Here is a 22,356-nt window from a genome sequence, read left to right as displayed (position 1 = left end):
AAGTAATGCTCAAGATTCTCTAAGCCAGGCTTTAGCAATATGTGAACCGTGAACTTCCTGATGTTCAAGCTGGTTTTAGAAAAGCAGAGGAACCAGAGATCAAATTGCCAACATCCGCTGGATCATTGAAAATGCAAGAGAGTTCCAGGAAGACATCTATTTTTGCTTTATGGACTATGCCAAAGCCTTTGACTGTGTGAATCACAATAAACTGGGGGAAATTCTGAAAGAGATGGGAATACCAGACCATCTGACTTGCCTCTTGAGAAATTTGTATGCAGGTCAGGAAGCAACAGTTCATGTCCAGTTCAAGCAACTGGACATGGAACAACAGACTGGTTCCAAATAGGAAAAGGAGTACATCAAGGCTGTATATTGTCACCTTGCTTATTTAACTTATATGCAGAGTACATCATGAGAAACGCTGGACTGGAAGAAGCACAAGCTGGAATCAAGATTGCTGGGAGAAATATCAATAACCTCAGATATGCAGATGACACCACCCTTATGGCAGAAAGTGAAGAGGAATTAAAAAGCCTCTTGATGAAAGTGAAAGAGGAGAGTGAAAGAGTTGGCTTAAAGCTCAACATTCAGAAAATGAAGATCATGGCATCTGGCCCCATCATTTCATAGGAAGTAGATGGGGAAACAATGGAAACAGTGTCAGACTTTATTTTTTGGGGGCTCCAAAATCACTGCAGATGGTGACTGCAGCCATGAAATTAAAAGACGCTTACTCCTTGGAAGGAAAGTTATGACCAACCTAGATAGCATATTCAAAAGCAGAGACATCACTTTGCAAACAAAGGTCCGTCTAGTCAAGGCTGTGGTTTTTCCTGTGGTCATGTATGGATGTGAGAGTTGGACTGTGAAGAAAGCTGATCGCCGAAGAATTGATGCTTTTGAACTGTGGTGTTGGAGAAGACTCTTGAGAGTCCCTTGGACTGCAAGGACATCCAACTAGTCCATTCTGAAGGAGATCAGCCCTGGGTGTTCTTTGGAAGGAATGATGCTGAAGCTGAAACTCCAGTACTTTGGCCACCTGATGCAAAGAGTTGACTCATTGGAAAAGTCTCTGATGCTGGGAGGGATTTGGGGCAGGAGGAGAAGGGGATGACAGAGGATCAGATGGCTGGGTGGCATCACCGACTTGATGGACGTGAGTTTGAGTGAATTCCGGGAGTTGGTGATGGACAGGGAGGCCTAGCGTGTTGTGATTCATGGGGTCGCAAAGAGTCTGACACGACTGAGTGACTGAACTGAATTGACTGAAACCTTAGAACATAAATTACTTGAGATTAAGAACTGTTTTACTCATCTAATATCCTGTGATGTTTAGCGCAGGTATAATATGTACGTGGCTAGTGAATTCATTTCTTTAAGAAGTTCTGTTCGTTGAGAAAAATGCAGCTGACAGTTGAGTTTAGGGAAAACATTTTGTAGGCCTAATGACTTGGAGGAATGATTTATAAGGCACTTAGATAATATAACATGCATCTAAGATGCAGTCAGCCATCTCAGCTCATTTAATACATTGCTGCTGTAGTGTTTTGTTAGTCTGTCCATAATTATTATTTTTTTTACCTCACAGCATGCAGGATGCATGATCTTAGTTCCATGATCAGGGGTTGAACCCATGTCCCCTGAAGTGGCAACACAGAGTCCTAACCAGCGGACTACTAGGGAATTCCCTGTCCGTAATGTTTTAAACTGGTATATTCTAGCAGGGAAGCATTCAGATAGAGACAACAACAAGAAAATAATACTTTTTAAGACATTTGGAGTCCTAAAGTAATTTGGATTGGTTTAATATGATTCTTAATACATTAAAAAGTATTTTATTTTGAAATAATTTAATGCATAAAAACTGACATATACTGCAAAGAATTTCTGTGTATTCCTCAAGTAGATTCCTTGAATGTTAATATTTACCACATTTTTTTTTTTCTCTTCACACACATTTTTTTCTGAGCCGTTTGTAGTAGGTTATAAGATAGGACGCCATTTTGCAAAATACTTGAATATGTGTTTCCTTAAAGACAAGGATATTTTCTATTAATAACTATAGTACAATTACCAAAATCAAGAAATTAGCATCAAAGCAATACTGTTATCTGATCTAGAGTTTTTTCTTTTAAGTGGCCATAATCTCAAGATTTTATTATCTTCATAATAAAACAAAATAAGAAGCTTAGAACTGAATCACTTTGGATCTTTCTCTTCTTACGTCCTCCCAGCTCAACATGCATGTATCTTAATAGCCAGCATTCTCTTAGATCTGCAGTTGGGCTTAGTGCATTCAAGCCTCTGCAAAATCTTCTTTATGGTTTTAGCCTTTCTCTGGAAAACCGGCTTAGTCTGTCCACCATAGCCACTCTGCTTCCTGTTGTAACTCTTCTTTCCCTGGAGAATAGACTGCTTGCGCTTCTTGGACTGTGTCTCTCTGTGGGCTGGTGCTTGTGGCACTGACTACAGAAAGTCCAGCTGGTTTTAGGAATGGTCACCATGTCTGCGAGAGTGCTGTCAGTGTGGGAAGAAGTGAGCCACAGCTTTAACTCCGATTTTGCTAACTGTCCCAGTAACATCCTTTTAGCCAAACAGATTTTTGTCTTGGCCCAAGTAGGATTTAATGTAGTATCATGTATTACCTTTACCTGTTATGTCTCTGTAGCCTTCCCTAATCTCAGTTCCTTTGTCTTTTAAAAACCTTGACATTTTAAAGAATACAAGTCAATTATTTTGCATAATGCTCCTCAGTTTGAGTTTATATCCTCATGCTTAGAAATACCACAGAATTGTTGTATTCTTCTCAGTGAATCTTATCAGAAGGCATGTGATGTAATTTTGTCTGATTACTAGTGAAACTTAATTATTGTACGTTTTAGAAGATATTTCTTATCTCTAATAACTGAAAATTTCAAGTAAGTGTTTATAGTCCTAAAATTTTTCTTTGAATAAAATTGGTGTGTAAAGTTTGGTTATGAATTAGAGACTAGAGCTGAAGTACTTTAAAAAAATAAAGGGATTTTCAGAGCACTTAAAACTATTTTATAGTAACACATTTCACACATTTGCCAATAAAAGCATCTGGATATCAAGAGGAACCCACTCTGTGAATGTTATCTTGAAGCTCCTAACACGGTTCCTTGGGCAAATGAGAAGAGTGAAATAAGAATCAGAATATAGATTGCCAAAGTGTTCTAATTCAGGGTTCTTACTTCTAACTATTAAGTTAAATTTAGAATCTGAATGAGCTGATATAAATGTTTATTCATTTTTATCTTATTAGATTTCCTTATTTGTGGTGGTGGTTTGTTCCAGGTGACAGGGAACAAGTGTGGAATTATAGACACAATTATGGAATTGTATAGCCTCTTATGTTCCTGAGACATAAATAATTTTTTCCTGTTTATCAGTTAAGAAGGGCCTTTGCCAGAAAAGCTATAATACTGCCAATCCAGGTGCCCATTCTTTTCTCCCTCTCTGTGCACTGTTCTAGTAGATTACTTTTGCTGAATGGGGGACAGGGTAGACCCTTAGCACATACGTGGTTTTATACTTTTTCAGATTCCCCCTGAGCCCTGCCATGCCGGCTCCCACTGGCTGTGGCTGCCCAGCATGCCCTATGCTGAGATGATCCAGTTACTGAAGGACTGCTCACGCGGGGAGCCGGCCTTTTGGGAGGGGGTTGGGTGAGTTAATTTCTTTCGTTTTTAAGAAAAAAAAAAAAAAAAAAAAATACACACACACACGCGCACGCACACACAGTGTGGCTTGGCAAAGAAACACACCTTATAAATAAAAATGGGCTGCTGGACCATCTCATGGCTAAGCCATCCTCCCAGCTCTTTCTTGCATAATCATTTCTGCGTAATACAGTGCTTCTAAGTAGAAGGAAATTTATGCTTGAGTGGCTTTTTGAATAAACATGTAATCAGTAAATTAAAAAGTGGCCCAATTATAATAGATCCTATTAAAAGATACCTATTAAAAACAGTAAAAATGAAGTCTCATACTCATCTCCTTTTTAGTGATAAAATTTTGGAATGACTTTAGAGATAATCTATTATCCTGCACATTAGAAAAAGCATCAGTTTGTTATGTCTATACTCTGAAGATTTTCCATGTCTAGCTGAAGTGGATGATTAACTTTTGGAAAGCACGTATTTATCTTTAATTCCTGCCAGGGTAATTTTGGGCCTTAGTCTGTGATTTGTAGGGTGGTCTCTGAAATATTGTTTTCTTTGAAGTTTTGTTGCTATTCCACCCACAACTTACATGTTACCTTTGCTTATTCTTTTTAACATTTTGAAATAGAGTTATGGGGAACTAGAAGTGGGAAATTCTTGCCTCTGGGGAAAATGTGCCCTGAGTCACAGATAATGTATATATTCTATAAACTATGAAACCTTTTTATCAGCCCATACTGAAGATAATTGGGGAACAGAACATCCAGTTTTGGTCAAGGAATGAAAACAGCCTGCTAGGGGGATGGTAACCTATAATTGCTTATAGTTCTTAAAGGGCAGATTGGCCTTTAAAGTTAGAGAACTTAGCCAGAAGGATTGCTTAAGTATAGCCCACTCATTCATTACAGACTGTATCTCTACCTCTTCTGCGACTTAGGGTCTATGAGTTTGTTTCTCTGATGATCATATATCCTTGATGTTTAAATCTTATTTGGCATTATAGTACAGCTTATTAAATTTTACTGTACCTGTTTTGTTTACTTCTAACAAGAGCATAACTGTTCTGTATGATCACTGAGACTTGCTTCACCATAGCTGTTTCACTGTTGGCTTTTCAAGGGTCCTGATTTCATACTTGATGGTCTCCAGTGGCTTCCTTGCCTGTGGTCTCATCTCCCCCGAGTCTGTCTGCTCCCCTGCCTCCAGCCTGCTTCTTTACAAGTTAGTCTGTTAAAGGCAGAAACTTGAAGTTACAGTCTTCTGTGTCTCAATGCCTTCTGTGTGCTTAACTGCTTTTGGTAATAGAAATCAAGGATTCTAGGGGTTATCTAGTCTTTCTCCTAATCACTTAAAACAGTAAAATTTTTTTGAATTGATGGTACTTTTTCATTGCTTGGTTATTATTTCATGTAGTTTATTTTAACTGCCAGGCTTTTCTCTTTGTAATTATATCCTTTCAAAGCATCAAAATCAACATTGTTTTTGTTTTAATAAACACTTAAGTAGAAACAGTGGTATCATGACAGGTTGACTGGGTTCTAACCTGTTAAGTCATTCTGTACGATTGGGATAAGGTGGAGATCTAAAGTAGGTCCACACACTGTCCTTGTGTCTTTTATTCTAGTCATGTTTAATCTCAACATACGCAGGCTAGGACCAACTAGATACAATAGAGCAAGGGAACTGTAGATTTATGCAGGGTTGATTGGAATGACTGACTGGAATTTAATCTGGGTAAAGGATGAAGAAGTGAGATTGGTAAAAATGTGATAAAATTAATGGATTAATGAATTAATGGTTCTGCTGGGATTGAAGGATTGTGGCGTTGGGGTGCTAAAGGGAGTGAATGTGAAAGATGTGAGAGGATAATCAAGGAGAGAATTGTATGAGGTTGAAAACTTATCAGACTTGTAGTTAATAATGTATTCATGGGAATGGGTTCTTGAGGTGTGGGGAGCCCGAAAGCCAGGGATCGGGAGGCTTCCTATTTATGAACAGTGTTTTGTTGTTAATATACTTACTGATACTCTTAATAAGGAAATATGCTTCTGAATTTAAACAAAAATACTTAAATGGTATACTTTCTCTCATCCTAAGCACAGAATACCACCAGTTGTAACAGAAGTTTAAAGGATAAAAATCCAAATCTGTCTCAAGCAGTAAATATTAAAATTTCTCAGATGTTGCCATTATCTAGATCAGATGTCCTTAATCTAGGTCCCATGGACTCTGAAATTGTGTACATAATTTTTCTATGTTTCCAGGGAAAGAGTTCACAGATTTCTTTAAGGTATTTAAAGGCTCAAAATCTATATGTAAGAAAGTAGTCTCATACCAGAAATGCCTAATATTATAGGTTTTTTTTTTTGGCCATGCGGCATGGCATGTGGGATCTTAGTTCCCTGACCAGGATCCAACCTGTGTCCCTGCCGTGGAAGCATGGAGTCTTAACCACTGGACCTCCAGGGACATCCTGGAGTATAGATTTTTAAGTCTCGGTGTCAGGAGAATTTTCTGTGGAGAAGGGTAAATAAAATATTAGCTAATATTGATGGCTTTGTTTTCTCAGGGACGGAATGTCCATTAAGAGAATGAATGTGTAGCTTTACCTGAGTGGATGGGAAGAGGGCCTTTAGGATGCTTAAACAGTATTTCTTTAAATTAGGTTTTAAAATTAATTTTGCTTCTGTTCTTAAATTCTAGTATATGACTCTCAACCCATCTACTAAGAGGAAGAATACTGGATCTCCAGACAGGAAGCCCTCAAAGAAATCCAAGACAGACAACTCTTCTCTCAGTTCACCACTAAATCCTAAGTTATGGTGTCACGTACACCTGAAGAAATCCTTGAACGGCTCGCCACTCAAAGTGAAGAACTCAAAGAATTCCAGATCTCCAGAGGAGCATCTGGAGGAAGTGATGAAGATGATGTCGCCCAACAAGCTACATGCTAACCCGCACATTCCTAAGAAAGGCCCACCTGGCAAGAAGTCGGGGAAGCACAATGACAAACCTTTGAAAGCCAAGGGCAGAGGCAAAGGCATCTTGAACGGACAGAAATCCACAGGGAATTCGAAATCTCCCAAGAAGGGCCTGAAGACCCCTAAAACCAAAATGAAGCAGATGACTTTGTTGGACATGGCCAAAGGCACTCAGAAGGTGACTCGAGCCCCGCGGAATTCCGGGGGCACGCCCAGGTCCTCTAGCAAGCCTCATAAACACCTGCCTCCCGCTGCCCTGCACCTCATTGCCTACTACAAAGAAAACAAAGACAGGGAGGACAAGAAGAGCGCTCTGTCCTGCGTGATCTCCAAGACAGCTCGTCTCCTCTCCAGCGAAGACAGAGCGCGTCTCCCGGAAGAACTGCGGAGTATTGTTCAAAAACGCTTCGAGCTTCTAGAGCACAAAAAGAGGTGGGCTTCTATGTCCGAAGAGCAGCGCAAAGAATATCTGAAAAAGAAACGAGAGGAGCTGAAAGAGAAGTTGAAGGAGAAAGCCAAGGAGCGGAGGGAGAAAGAAATGCTCGAGAGACTAGAGAAACAGAAGCGGTATGAGGACCAAGAGTTAACTGGCAAAACCCTTCCAACATTTAAATTGGTAGATACCCCCGAGGGGCTGCCCAACACACTCTTTGGGGACGTGGCCATGGTGGTGGAGTTCTTGAGCTGTTACTCCGGGTTACTCCTACCAGATGCCCAGTATCCCATCACTGCCGTGTCCCTCATGGAAGCCTTGAGCGCAGAGAAGGGTGGCTTTTTATACTTGAATAGAGTGTTGGTCATCCTCCTGCAGACCTTGTTACAAGACGAAATAGCAGAAGACTATGGTGAGCTGGGAATGAAGCTGTCGGAAATCCCTCTGACCCTGCATTCTGTGTCAGAGCTGGTTCGGCTCTGCTTGCGCAAATCGGACGTTCAGGAAGAGAGCGAGGGCTCAGACGCGGACGACAATAAAGACTCTGCGTCATTCGAGGACAATGAGGTCCAAGATGAGTTCCTAGAAAAGCTGGAGACCTCTGAATTTTTTGAACTCACATCAGAAGAGAAACTGCAGATCTTGACAGCCCTCTGCCACCGGATTCTCATGACGTATTCCGTGCAGGACCACATGGAGACCAGGCAGCAGATGTCTGCAGAGCTATGGAAGGAGCGGCTCGCTGTGCTGAAGGAAGAGAATGATAAGAAGAGAGCAGAGAAGCAGAAGCGGAAAGAAATGGAAGCCCGGAACAAAGAAAATGGAAAAGAGGAGAATGGGCTAGGCAAGGCTGACAGGAAAAAAGAAGTCGTGAAGTTTGAGCCCCAAGTAGATACGGAAGCTGAAGACATGATCAGTGCTGTGAAGAGCAGACGACTGCTTGCCATTCAGGCTAAGAAGGAGCGGGAGATTCAGGAGAGAGAAATGAAAGGTAAAATCTTGTGGAAAGATGGAAGTCACTAAGGTGTCATGGTAGTGTCTTCATGTGCCACAGCTGTTCAGTTATTTTTGTGTGTGATAACCCAGATCCTCCTCCGTGAGTAAGAGTCTAGCTGGAGTGTTCAACCAGGCATTCTGGTTGACAGGCAGAGTTTGACTTGGATTGGTGTGATGGTGGCATCTTTTCTGGCTCTAGTGAAGGACCAAATCCACAAGGAGATGTGCTGGAAACAACGTATGACTTGGGAATGGGCCAACCTGGGTTTAAACCCCACCTCTGACTTAGCTGTGTAGTTCTTTGAGCAAGTTGCTTATCCTCATATGCTCAAGATTGCTGTAACAATTGAATGACAAGGTATTTGAAGCCCTCAGTTTGGTCGGCACCTCAGATATTAATCTTTCCTTTATTAAGATGTAAGGAAATAAAAACCGGGGGCTTCCTAGCACTGTTAAGTCTGAACTTAAAAAAAAAACAGCTTTATTAAAAAATAATTCACACAGTATACATCTCATCTATGTTTATTGTACAGTTCATTGTTTTAATATATTCACAGATATGTGTAGACTTTATCACAGTCAATTTTAGAAGACTTTCATCACCTCAAAAAAATACCTCATGCCCTTTAGTTCCCGTGATCTCATCCCGCCCAGTCCTAAGCAGTCTGCTCCCATGGCTGTATCTCTGTATTTGCCTGCTCTGTTCCATCATACCAGTGGAGTTGATATGTGGTCTCTTGTGACTGGCTTCTTTCACTTAACTGTGGTTTCAAGGTTCAGGTTGTAGCGTGTTTCAACACTTAATTCCTTTTTATGGTTAAATATTGTTCCACTATTCGGATATGCCACATTTTGTTTCTCCGTTTATCAGTTGATGGACATTTGTTTCGTTTTACTCTTCTGGCTACAGGCATTGCTGTACAAGTTTTTGTGGGAACATATGTTTTCATTTTTCCTGGGTGTATATACGTAGGGCCTATGGTAGTGAAAGTGCCAAGTCCTAACTGCTGCACCTCCTAGGAATTTCCCTGTATTGGTTTTAAATAGATGACATTTGTCTTAATTTTTTAAAGTAACATCTCTAGACTGATGCATTTTCCAGTTTCTTGCTACATGTAGGTGTTACAGTCAGTAGAGCAGTAACGTTTCTGGCATTGTAAATAGCAGTACCCTATTTATAGTATCAAAATTTGTGACAGTTGTGGAAAAACTTAAAAGGCAAAATTCCTGGGCTGCTTTCTTTGTTGAGGGAGATTTCTAGATAGAATAAACTTAGGAATGACCACAAGTAAATGGATTAAAAAATTTTTTCATCATTGACAGTGTTAACTTGATGAATAACTTGATAAATTGTATTAAGTAGGCAGTAATTGCTATTATCTGCCAATGCTTCCCTGCTCTTGCTTTCTCAGTTCTTTTTTTCTAAATTCCTCAGCACTGATATACTGTGCTGTTTTGTGTTTTGAAATAACTATTCTGGTCTTACTCATCCTGATCATTTTGAGGATCATGTGGCTAGTCTTGTCAGAAAATGTTTCAATTAATTCCACTTGAGGACTGTTTTAAGGTTACATATAAAGTCAATAAAGTAAAATGAATTTATTATAAAATTAATAAGACATTAAGTTTTGGAGAAAACACATTTTGCACTGAGTTGATGGCTGAGACATCACCAAAATTCAAAGACCATAGAAGGACCAGATAGAAATTGCTGCCTTACATGTTATTTCTTAACAACAGGTCAGAATAAAGAGAAGGAAATGAAGGTTTGATGAATATCTGCTTTATACCAGGCACTTTTCACTCCTTGTTTAAATTTGTAAGATTCACTAGAAAAAAAATTTAATCATTGCTTCTTTTTACCTTCAACAGTGAAACTAGAGCGCGAAGCTGAAGAAGAACGAATACGAAAACACAAAGCAGCTGCCGAGAAGGCTTTCCAGGAAGGAATTGCCAAGGCAAAGCTAGTCATGCGGAGGACTCCAATTGGGACAGATCGAAACCATAACAGGTAAGTTATTAAATTCAATTTTTATCATCTCTTAGGGCTGTTACAGTGTTGCTAGTTAGTATTAAGATTAGACAGGCTTCCTTCCCCTTTTGTGGATATTGGACACAGAATTGCTCATCGCACATTTATTTGTATATTACTGGGCCAACTGCTAGGGTTATGAATTTAGATAAGACATGACCTTGTCCTTGAAGACTCGACAGATAGGAAGCTTAAATTGTGGTAGGAGAAATGTAATCCTAATAGAAGTCTTTAAAAATAGTAAGATATTTTAACTGCATACATTGTGTGGAACCTAAAACAGAGAAATATTAGTAGTTATAAAAATTATAGATAGGAAGTGAATCTCAAATTCCTCAAATTTTCGTATGCTGTGCTTTAGAATTTGTATCTGCTCAGTGTTCAATGACATTCTGTAATCATCTTGCTCAACAAGGAAGTTATCCTGTGCTCACCATGTTTTATTATAATATTAACATTTGGTTGTGATTTATAGATACTGGCTCTTCTCAGATGAAGTTCCAGGTTTGTTCATTGAGAAAGGCTGGGTCCATGACAGCATTGACTACCGATTCAGCCATCACCGGAAAGACCACGCAGACTCTCTTGATGAGGACTACTGTCCCCGGAGTATGTATATCTATTAGTTATTTATCCTGCTCAAGACTGTCTTTCCTTTGTCACTTTTTTTCACTTGGTAAATTTCTTTTATCATCTTAGGTAGAATTATTTGAGTGAGGTGGGAAGATGTGAAATGCCTAGAAAAAGGAAGAAAACTTGATTACCAGCTTTGTAAAACTTGAGTATTAGGATATTTGGGTATTATATTTATACAAGTAGTTTTCAAACTTTGTTCCTTGGGAGTCTCTTTGTAGGTACTTAAAAGGCTGGAATTAAAGTAATTCTTTTTTTTTTTTTCCTAAGAAATAAATTAAAAGAAAAAAATTTTTAAATTTAAAAATACCAGATGGTTAGATCAGATTTTCTCAGCGTCACTGTGCTAACGTTTGGGGCCAGATAATTCTTGGTAGCAGGAGGTTGTCCTATGCGTTGTAGGTTGTTTAGCCGCATCCCTGACTTCTGCCAATGGGATGCTGTTAGTGACAACCACATGCCACCAGATACTGCCAGATGTCCCCTAAGAGGCAGCCTGGCTTTCTGTTGAGAACCATTGCATTAGATGATCCATAAGCTTCTTTCCAGTTGTACTTTATAATAACCTAATGAAAATTGCTCCTTAAAAAGTGTTTTCTTTCATTTTAGAGAAACTCATAATCCAGATTTTAAACTCACAAAATTGTTAAATAATGAAATTAATGTATATCCCTAAACTTCGAATTTAAGGCATTTTTCATATTGAATTATGTTGTGTGTCCAAATGTGGCTCTTAGAAAAATCTAGTTTGGGCAGACTTTGTAAATATCCAGGCGAGAGCAGCAAATGTGAAGTGAAGATCTTCAGACTTGAGAGTGATTCCAGGGGGTTGAAGGACTGTGGTTTTATTATGTGTCTCAGAAAATTAATAGCTATTTTTAGAAATCCAGTCCCACAGTTACGGTTTCTCCCGAGAGGAGGTTGTCATCCATATTTCTTCACTTCTAGAGCGTCCTGGTGGATGTTGTTCCTTCCTGTTGTCTAGTTCCAGCATGGCAGGGTTTCTTCAGAACTCCCTGCTGGAAAAGACACAACAAGGTTACATGTTAATGTTGCAGGGAAGATGTGCAAGTTAAAGCGGGAGAGGGGAGCAGGGGGAAGAACCAATTGTAGGATTAGGTAAAGCCTCAAGTACTGGCTTTAGGTCTGTCTAGTAATGTCATATATTCGGGTACAGGAGCTGGATTACAAAAAAGTTCATCCTGTTTGACATTTGCAGCCACTTCCAGGGCTAAACTAGTAGTAGTTCATATATTTCAGTTGTGTCTACTTCACCACAGATACCTTTGTGCTGAACAGCTCTGAGATATTTAGTTGTCTCTCTCCCTTCTAACTTGTGATACTCTTAAACTTTGACCTGTACAACTGTTCAGCTGTCTAGAGAGCAACTGTCTCAGATACTGTGCTGTCTGTAAGATGTTTAAGAGAAATTAGCATCTGTTGTACATGTGGATATATTCAATAGGCAGTGTCTGTGTACTGCTTAGATTTAAAACTAGGAGTGGAGTTACTTGCTGTGTTCAGCCTAACGTGTACATTTTTCTTAGGTAAGAAAGCAAACCTAGGCAAAAATGTAAGCACGAACATGCAACACAGCCTAGCAGCAGAGATTGCCGTCGAGACCACTGTACCCAAACAAGGACAGAATCTATGGTAATGTGAGCATTCATCTGGCTGCTCTTTCTTCTTCATTTTCAGTGTTAAGGAAATATTTGATACAGTGACACCAGTGAGTTAGTTATTCACTATTGAGAGCATTTTGTGTGACTCTGATTTCTTGGATATGTAAGCTCATTGCTTTAAAAGCCGACTTGATTTTTTTTTTATAAGAATGTATTTGTTTGCTTTAAGGTTTAGAATTTACTTTTCTGTTGTAATGTAACTATATTATAGGATAGATCTTATATAGCATTGAAAATGCCTTTCAGTCTGCTTGGGAATAGAGCAGGATTTTCATCTCTATTAAAGAGTAAATAATTATAAATACAGCCATTAATCTTCCTGTGTGCCTATCCTGCTTTAAGCTGGGAACTAGGTTTTGGAGAGGGTCCCTTCTACTTTGTGATCGCATCAGCTGCTTTGGTTGTGCTCACCTTTGGTTTTGGATATGTTTACTCTTTAAAGGGGTAGAGACAAGAGTGAACTTCATGAATTTGTACACTTGTCTCATTACATTTTAGCAGAAACATTGGCTCCAGTGTCCTGGGATAAAGTTAACATTAGGTCTTATGGCAACAGTAAATTGTTCTACTTGTGATCGAGGTTGGAATTCTGCTTTCCCACTCCCACCACCATAGTGTTTGATTCCCCCTCCCCACACACACACACAGAGTTAACAAGCTTTTTTTTGGCCCCTGCAGGTTTTTATGTGATAGTCAGAAGGAACTGGATGAGTTGCTAAATTGCCTTCACCCTCAGGGAATAAGAGAAAGTCAGCTTAAAGAGAGACTAGAGAAGAGGTAAGGGTTTTCATCTTGGTCTTCACATCTTCTTATCTGCATTAGATATTATACATACCTTGGAGGGGGGGGTTGTTTAGCCATAAAAGCTTAAGTAAAATTTTAAAAGCCTGTAACCCTCTTATGTTGTTTGGTATTTTCTTGACACCTCATAATTATTTGGAAAATTATGCTATTAAAGCATGTGGATACAGGGTAGCAGGGTTTTTCACTAACATGCCATGTACCAGGCCGAGAGCTTCACTGGAGTTAGGCAGCCTTGTAAACACCGTTCCGCATCGGTCAGTATTCATAAGTATTCTGCCAGTATCCAAAATAGCCATAAAATGAAAACAACCTCAATTTTATCAACTGATGGATGAATAAACAAAATGTGGTGTATGCATAAATTCAACCATTAAAAGGAGCAAAGTGCTGAAATATGCTGCCACATAGATGAACATCATGCTTAGTCAAAGAAGCCAGACATAAAAGGGCATGTAGTGTGTGATTTCACTTACGTGAGACATGCACAGTAGGCAAATTTATAGTCAGAAAATAGATTAGTAGTTACCAGGGGATGAAGGGTGGGGGGAATTGAGAGTGTACAAATGAACATTCTCTCTGGAGGAGCACAGCTTCAAACCAGGCGTCAAAGAATTTCCACGGATACAATTCTAAGAAACTCATGGTAAAAAAAAAAAAAAATTAAAAAAACCCCACACAAATAAGGTATCATGAATGAGAGGTAAAGAAACACAGGATACTGGAATTACCATGTGCAGAATACAATCTGTGTGTTTCTAAAAAGAGTCAAGAAAAAGAAATTTGAGATTTGTGTAAGAAACAGATTTTTAAAAAGCAGAGCTAAAAAGATCTAAATCAGTCTTGTAGAAATAAAACATGTCATTCAAGTCATTGGAATCTGTAGATCATTTTTTAAGTTCCTTTATTCCTCCTCCCCTTTCCCTCAACTTTTCTAGGTACCAGGACATTATTCATTCTATTCATCTGGCCCGGAAGCCAAATTTAGGTCTAAAATCCTGTGATGGCAACCAGGAGCTTTTAAACTTTCTTAGGAGTGATCTCATTGAAGTTGCAACAAGGTTACAGAAGGGAGGACTTGGTTATGTGGAAGAAACCTCAGAATTTGAAGCTCGGGTAAGGCCATCAGGAAAATACTCTTGAAGTCTGTTAATTTGGACTTGTTCCCTGATACTCTTCTTGGCTTCCCTAGATGACCCTGGGGATCATATGTTTATTTTGAAAGACACATGTGGAATCCTAAGTTCTCTGTGTACATACAGTATTTTTTCCCTTTTCATCATTTGCTGGTTTCCAGAAAAATCTAATAGTTGGCTCCGAACCTTTGTTAAAAAAGAGCTTTTCTGTTAAGTTGAAAGAAAACTAGTCCTGAAGTCATAGTCATAACATTGTTTAACCTGTCCATTCCCACGTGATGCCTGTGCTTTAGGGTAGGAAACGTTTGTGTATCCCGCTTTTGTCCATTCTCTAACCTCATCACCTCAGTGGAGTAAATCTTGTGTTGGGCAACACTCATGCTGCTAAATAGGTAATTTCAGTGAAGGTACACTTACTGCTCAGAAGGACCCTAAAGTGTTATAGGTGACCCAGTTCAAGAGACACTGTGTCCCACATTAGATAAGTTTAGGTATCAAAGCTGGAGAAAAGATTGGAAAACACTGTCCATCAGTTATTACTATGGGGCTTCCCTGGTGGCTCAGATGGTAAAGAATCTGCGTGGAATGCAGGAGACCCAGGTTCCATCCCTGGATTGGGAAGATCTCCTGGAGAAGGGCATGGCTACCCACTCCAGTATTCTTGCCTGTAGAATTTCATGGACAGAGGAACCTGAGAGGCTAATTTTTGTGTTAATTTTAAATAATGAAGTCCACATAATTCCAAACATCAATATTGGTGAGTCTTTTCAAATTGTTCTTATGCATTATATGTGTTAATAGTTATATGATTTTTATGAGCAGTTGGGGATCCCCCCCCCGCCCCCCCAGTTTTCCCTCCTTTATAGGAACTTCCCATTTCTTCTAGTCTTTATATCACTTTGGTGTACATAATAAGCCATGGAGTTGATATGGTAAATCTTTTATTGTCAGGCTTCTCTTTTTTTCTTTGCTATTTCAATCAGCAAATCATATATCATCTTATATATGTAACTTTTTTTTCATTAGCTCTGTTATAAGTTCTTGGTACATTCCCTGGGAAAAGGATTGAAACATATTTATTGTTCAAATTTGTTTTTGTTTTTAATAGGAATTATTCAACCAAAAGGATTCTGCCAGTTTCAAATATTGTAATTGCTTTTTTATTTAGCAAGTATTTATCAGTTGCCTACTTTGTGCCAAACCCAGACCCATACCTTGCTAACATTGGATTATCATCATTCTTCTCTTTTCATACTGTTCATGGGGTTCTCAAGGCAAGAAGACTGGAGTGGTTTGCCAGTCCCTTCTCCAATGGACCAAATTTTGATTCTCTTTGTAGTTATAAAAGGGTACTTTTAAATTGGCATGTGTTGTGTGACTGAGAAGGTAGAGCATAATTTGGATCAAAGTGGTCTAGCTTATATTTCTCCATTCATAAAATCAATGTGAGGCTTCGATGAGATCATCATCTAAAACGTATTAGTGGCTTATAGTTTGTAAGCTAGTGGGATGGTAAATTTTTACTTTCCTTCTGTTCTTCTTTGCCTTGAGACTCATTTGTACTTAGTAGGCACTCGGTTGCTCAGGGAATGAATGAGCTCAGTAACTTCTTAAGTAGAGCAAGTTTCAGCATCTCATGGGTCCCTTCATCAGGGATATCCAAGTAGTCTGGCTACTTTCAAATGTATAAGCCTTCCATTTAACTGAGGCACCCAGTTAAATTAATGTTATGTGACCAGTTTCAGTTTAGGTTGATTTGAATTTAATTGAGGATAGTCTGCTTTCATCTTTCTCTTGGCCTTTCACTCAGTCTAGTCTTGAAATCGTTTTCTGTAGGTGATTTCACTAGAGAAACTGAAGGATTTTGGTGAATGTGTGATTGCCCTTCAAGCCAGTGTCATAAAGAAGTTTCTCCAAGGCTTCATGGCTCCCAAGCAGAAGAGAAGAAAACTCCAAAGTGAAGATTCAGCTAAGACTGAAGAGGTGGATGAAGAGAAAAAAATGGCAGAGGAAGCAAAGGTATTTTAGCTAATGAACATGTCATTTTATGACTGTAGAAATATGTAATCTGCTGTTAAAATTATCTAACCCTGTGCCTTGTAGCTGCATAAGCACTGTTCCCTGAGCCAGTGTCTGATCTTTATCCCTTTCTCCAAATGTTTTCAAACTGGTCTGTGGAGCACAGCCCTGCCTACAGTGCTGGATACTGTGTTAGACACCCCCAAACCCCCAACACACACACCTTTTACCTTTACCAAAGCAAATTCCGTTTTTAAAGGGGGTTTGGGTGTGTATTCAGTCATGTCTGACTCTTTGCGACCTCATGGACGGCAGCCTTCCAGGCTCCTCTGTCCATGAGATTTCCCAAGCAGTTTCCTCCTCCAGGGGACCTTCCTGACCCAGAGATCAAATTCATATCTTCTGTGTCTCCTGCATTGGCAAATGGACTCTTTACCACTGGGCCATTTGGGAAGCCCTTTTTTGAAGGGTGGTGGTTTTTAATGTTTTTTTAATTGTAAAATATACATAATGAACAACTTTGCCATTTTTACATGTAATCTGTGTCATTAAGTACATTCACATTGTTCTGCAACTATTACCACCATCTGTCCCCAGAATTTTTTTTTATCTTCCCAAACTGAAACTGCCCATTGCACACTAAGCTGCCCACTTCATCCTTCCCCAAGTCCCTGGCAGCTATCGTTTTCTTTTTGTGTCTGGATTTGAGTACTCTAGGTATCTCATGTAAGTGGAATCATACAACATTTGTCTTTTTGTGACTGGTTTATTTAACTTCTTCAAAGTTATCTGCGTTGTAGCATGTGCCAGAATTTCCTTCTTTTGTAAGACTCAGTAATATTTCATTGTGTGTATAGACCGCATTGTGCTTATTGGTCCATCAATGGACACTTGAGTCACTGCCACCTTTTGACTATTGTGAATAATGCTGCTGTGGGCCTGTAGAGCTTGTCTGGAGGTTCTGTTCAGGGAACACAACTACTTGTGCACGCTGGGCAAAGAAAGGCCCTCCTCTGTCAGGGAAGGTTGTCTTCTTTGACTAAGCTTGAAGCAAGTGGCAAGGAGAGAGGAGGGGAGGGAGAAAAGTGAAAACAAGGGAAAGTATTCCACTGCATAATGGCTGGGACTGGCTTGCCTCTGCCGGTCACTTTGTACAGTCTGGGGGTTTTGGTGATAAGTAGAAGCCAGAAGTCCTTGCCCTCAAGAACTGTGTGAGAGATGCTTAGAGTAGTGTGACGAATATGGAGGAAGACCAGTCCATGGCTCGCCTGTGAGGGATCCAAGGGCCGCTTAACACTTGCCAGAGGAGAGAACCTGTTAGCTGGATTTTAAAGAACAAGTGGAAATTAATCAGGCTGTGGAGAGGGGTGGGCGCAGTGTTAGTCTGAGCTGGAGTTGCCGCTCATCACTGACCACTGGTCCTTGTTTCGTCCTCTGAGTTGACATGGAAGGAGTTTACTCTCTGAAGCTCCTCTGGGAGTTGTACACAGTTGTCATGTTCCCCCCAAGTTTCTTCCTAAAACGGAGAGTGATATATGATACAAGAAACATTTTAGGTGAGAGGTGAGCAGAGAACTAAGATTAGATAAAGTGAACTAAGTTAGATAAACTTTAAACTATTAATTCATGACACAGACTCAGCTTTCACACACATGTCATTGTCTTACAGGAATACAGCATCCAGGTAACCTCTAGGTGAAATAAGACATCAGACAGTTCATACTCTCCTTTGCTGAATCTCTTCTCATTAGGCATGCTTTCAGCCTTGCTGAATGCTTCATGGGTTTCGTTTTTAACCCAGTTCTATTCAGGACAGTCTCCTCCTTGATGTGATCTTTCCTTGCCATTCCTTTACTCATATTATTTATTTTCTTCTCATTGGGAACTAGTAGCTATATAGCGTTCTCATTAAGTTCCTTTTTAGTATTCAACCCCATAGTGAAGTAACCTCTTTTCAGTTTGTCATATGAGATGATTCTTAGCTTGTTTGGGGAGGAAAATATGAGCACTTTTTTTAACCTTGGGGCCCAGACACATAGCACACAAATGGAAAACATGGAGGAGTTTCTTGGAAAATCAATTAGGTTGCCGACTAAGTAGTTCAACAATGTTCTCCATTAAAATGGCATTATGCCCTGCAGTTCCCCACCGAAGGTCAGCCTTGCCACAGCTCTGAAATTTTCCACTGTCCTTTGCTTTGAAGGTTTCCACTTAGCACGGGCCAGGGTTTTTCAGCTGGCACTAGGCTGTTGCATTGAGCTAATGTCAGTTTCTAATCTGTGCTTCAGTTTCCTTATTTGTGAAAGTAGATTATCTCTTAAATCCCTTCATGTGGTAGTCAGTTATTTCAATTATTTAATGTTTATTTCATTTTCTGGCATTCAGTGGGAAAGATGTTTTATAGTTGGGCGAAATCCTGGGTTCTGTTAGGCTCTCTGTTTACTTTGGATGCATTTGTCTTGACAAGCCGGTTATGTTTTTCCATTATAAACATTCTTTTATGGAAGAATATAGTCTGACGCCTCATTATATTCTTGTCAAAATATGTTGTTGTCTTTTTAGTGTTAGGTAAAGGGAATTAATGGTGGCTTGCCCATAAGCTGGCTTCCCCTTAATTTTGTTATATACACTTCTGCTGTTTCTAGGGCCCAACTTGACTTAAATATGTTGGAGAATTTGACTTTTCATCAGAATAATGTGTCTGGCTTCCCAGCAGTACTGCAAGGCAGAGCATTGACATGATGGCGCTGTGTTGACTGTAAAACCTTTATCTAGCTGCTGTTGATCTGTTTTTAAATCTTGGATAATGTGGTTTTTGTTTTTATTTAATGTTCTAGACTGTTTGGAATTTTGTGCAGTGGAAGGAGACTAAGATGTTCTTTGAAATGTTGAGTGCCAGTTGTTTTTGTTCTTGAAATTAGAGGCTGGTTGAAGACAAGGCCTTTGATGCCAACAAAGGTCCATCTAGGTCAAAGCTATGGTTTTTCCAGTAGTCATGAATGGATGTGAGAGTTGGACTGTAAAGAAGACTGAGCACCAAAGAATTGATGCTTTTGAACTGTGGTGTTGGAGAAGACTCTTGAGAGTCCCTTGGCCTGCAAGGAGATCCAACCAGTCAGTCCTAAAGGAGATCAGTCCTGAATGTTCATTGGAAGGACTGATGCTGAAGCTGAAACTCCAATACTTTGGCCTTCTGAAGCAAAGTCATTGGAAAAGACCCTGATGCTGGGAAAGATTGAAGGCAGGAGGCAAAGGGGACAAGAGAGGATGAGATGGTTGGATGGCATCACTGACTCATTGGACATGAGTTTGAGCAAGCTCCAGGAGTTGGTGATGGACATGGAAGCCTGGCATGCTGCAGTCCCTGGGGTCGCAAAGAGTCAGATATGACTGAGCGGCTGAACTGAACTAAACTCAAGACAAGGCTGGTCTGGATGAATAACACAGTGGATAAAACAGGAGCTAATGTATAAATGCCAGCAGCGCCGGATGGGGGATCAGGAGACCTGGCCCAGATTGCTGAGATCTTGGGCAAACTTTCTTTTCACGAAAAATAAACAATGAACATTCATACAGATGTGCACAAACATTCATAGCAGTCTTACTCAGAATAATCAGAAAGCGGGAGCAATCCAAGTGTTTGCCAGCTGATGAATGGATAAACAACATGGATGTATTACTCCGCAATTTAAGTGGAATGAAGTACTGTTACATGCTGGGATGTGGATGAAGCTAGAAAACACGCTCAATTAAAGAAGCCAGTCACAAAAGGCCACATGCTGTGTGAAACGTCAGAATAGTTAAATCTATAAAGCAGAGGAAGATTGTGGTTGCTTCGGGCTGAGGAAGTGGTGGGATAGGGTAGGGAATTGTGGGTTAGGGTAGGGATAGGAAATGGCAAGTCTTTCTTGGGTGGTAAAAATGTTCTAAAATTAAGATTATGTTGATAGTTGTAAACCTCTGCAGATATGTGAAAAGCCATTGACTATACGTTTAATAGGGAGAACTTATTAATATATATCTCTAGTCTGTTTTCGGAGAAGGCAATGGCACCCCACTCCAGTACTCTTGCCTGGAAAATCCCATGGACGGAGGAGCCTGGTAGGCTGCAGTCCATGGGGTTGCGAAGAGTCGGACACGACTGAGCGACTTCACTTTCACTTTTCACTTTCATGCATTGGAGAAGGAAATGGCAACCCACTCCAGTGTTCTTGCCTGGAGAATCCCAGGGACGGGGGAGCCTGGTGGGCTGCCATCTACGGGGTCGCACAGAGTCAGACACACGACTGAAGTGACTTAGCAATAGCAGTCCGTTTTTAAAATGAGGTTTAAATAAGCTTATTCTCAAGGTCTCTTCCGGTGTTTTGGTTTGTTTGTTTTAATGAGGCCACATGTGCTAGGTGCTCAGATTTTATAATTTATAGGAAATGTTTTTTAAATGTTGATAACTTGTGTCCATCTGACCACTAGAGGACACCAAAGCCCATTTTAGCTGTTCCCTGGCTGTTCTCAATAACACTCTTTTAGGAACTGAACCTAAAATTCTTAAATTTATATTCCATCGAATGAAGAAGATTTCAGTTTCACTACAGTAGGAGACTCTGGTACCGCACGTCAGCTCTCATTACATTAGGGTTGAAGACCAGCGAGGCAGCCGTGATTGTATATCTTACATCCTGCTGAGGCGCTCTGAAAAGGGAAGGAAGGAAATTGTATTTCAGAGGCAGATGTTGAAATATCTGCACTGCAAGTTGGAGTAAGGAATGAGTCAGTTTCACTAGAACTTGAGCAGCCTCTTAAATAGATGTTTGTGGTGTGTTTGTGTTACTTACCCTTGTTGTTCATAAACTTATACACCCAAGGCTCCTGGTTTCTGTGAGAAGACAGCCTTTGTTCCCCTCCCTCCTCCTGCACACCAGGGCGGTGTGGAGCTCAACTGTCGTTTTCCCTCAGCAGCTTTGTTTTAAGCCTATGGCCTTAAAACATACGGCCTTTCTTACAGGAGGGAGACTATTACTTGAAATAGGCCTTTTTGCTTAGGACAGGGCAGTAAAACCCAGCAGGGGTGGTGTCAGTCAGCTGGAGCTAGCCAGGCTGTGAAAGTAGCCGGCATGTCTGACTTCAGTTCAGTCATGACTGACAGCAGAATGACCTCCACAAGGCTCTCGGCTCCTGGTGGACTGCCTGAGCGTCACCTTGTCCAGCTCTTGTGTTGTCTGACTGTTGACAATGATGCCGTCTATCATGCCATTTAATCATTTAGGCTTTCTAAGTGCTTTGAAAGTGTCTGCGAAAAATCACCTTTCAATTAATACAACAGCAGTACAAATACATGAGTTATTCTAAAATGGTGTTTTTGTTCTGCCTCAGAATGTGTGTTTTATTGAGAGGGTTGAACGTTCTTATTGTATTTTTCTCCATCACAACTCTTTTGCTAATTCTGCATTAATTTCCATTTTCTGATGCTGTCAGGAGACAGTGGGTTGTGCTGAGTAACTGCCCAGAGTGAATCAGGCCAACCTCCAGCGCTTTACGGTTGTTGCTTCAGTCAGAAGCTGGTGACCACGTCACGAGAAATGCCACATATCTGTGCTTCATACTTGTAAGGACTGTAGGACGATTCATACCACTAGTATTTCTAGGCCCTGTTATCTGGGATTGGGGCACATATGGGTGCAGAAAGTGATACTCTTGTTGACCACAGTTTTGTTAGCTCCATGACATTGCTGTGTACTAGTGTTATTTACACAGTGTTTCTGCTTTTAAATGACACTGAGTCTTTAAGTGGATTTCACTAGAAGAGACTCATCTCTAGTCACCCGCCCCCTGCCACCAAATTCTTTGTGTGCCCTTTGGAACTTTTTTGCACCCTTTAAAGCCTTGGTTTCTTCTGTAAGATAAATGGGTTAGACCGGAGGGGCCCTAGAAGGTGAGTACACTCGGGATTCTCCCAT

General features: G+C 40.2%; 1 protein-coding gene and 1 pseudogene across 3 annotated transcripts in view; one reads left to right on the top strand and one right to left on the bottom strand.

Moving 5' to 3' along the window:
• The window catches only part of BAZ1B (bromodomain adjacent to zinc finger domain 1B), a 57,017-nt gene that overhangs the window by 25,315 nt on the left and 9,346 nt on the right, over positions 1 to 22,356 (top strand). For all 3 annotated transcript variants that reach the window (XM_025275193.3, XM_044935675.2, XM_044935676.2), the window contains 7 exons: positions 6,393 to 8,094; positions 9,972 to 10,110; positions 10,607 to 10,740; positions 12,312 to 12,417; positions 13,125 to 13,223; positions 14,186 to 14,363; positions 16,220 to 16,402. In XM_025275193.3, coding sequence (XP_025130978.1) covers positions 6,393 to 8,094; positions 9,972 to 10,110; positions 10,607 to 10,740; positions 12,312 to 12,417; positions 13,125 to 13,223; positions 14,186 to 14,363; positions 16,220 to 16,402 — 2,541 coding nt within the window. The remainder of the gene's footprint in view (positions 1 to 6,392; positions 8,095 to 9,971; positions 10,111 to 10,606; positions 10,741 to 12,311; positions 12,418 to 13,124; positions 13,224 to 14,185; positions 14,364 to 16,219; positions 16,403 to 22,356) is intronic.
• Positions 2,151 to 2,507, bottom strand: LOC102413580 (annotated as a pseudogene).

This window comes from Bubalus bubalis, chromosome 24 (genome assembly GCF_019923935.1).
Source record: "Bubalus bubalis isolate 160015118507 breed Murrah chromosome 24, NDDB_SH_1, whole genome shotgun sequence".
Taxonomy (NCBI): domain Eukaryota; kingdom Metazoa; phylum Chordata; class Mammalia; order Artiodactyla; family Bovidae; genus Bubalus; species Bubalus bubalis.
Note: the sequence above shows the minus strand (reverse complement) of the source record. Positions and strands in the feature narration are given on the sequence as shown.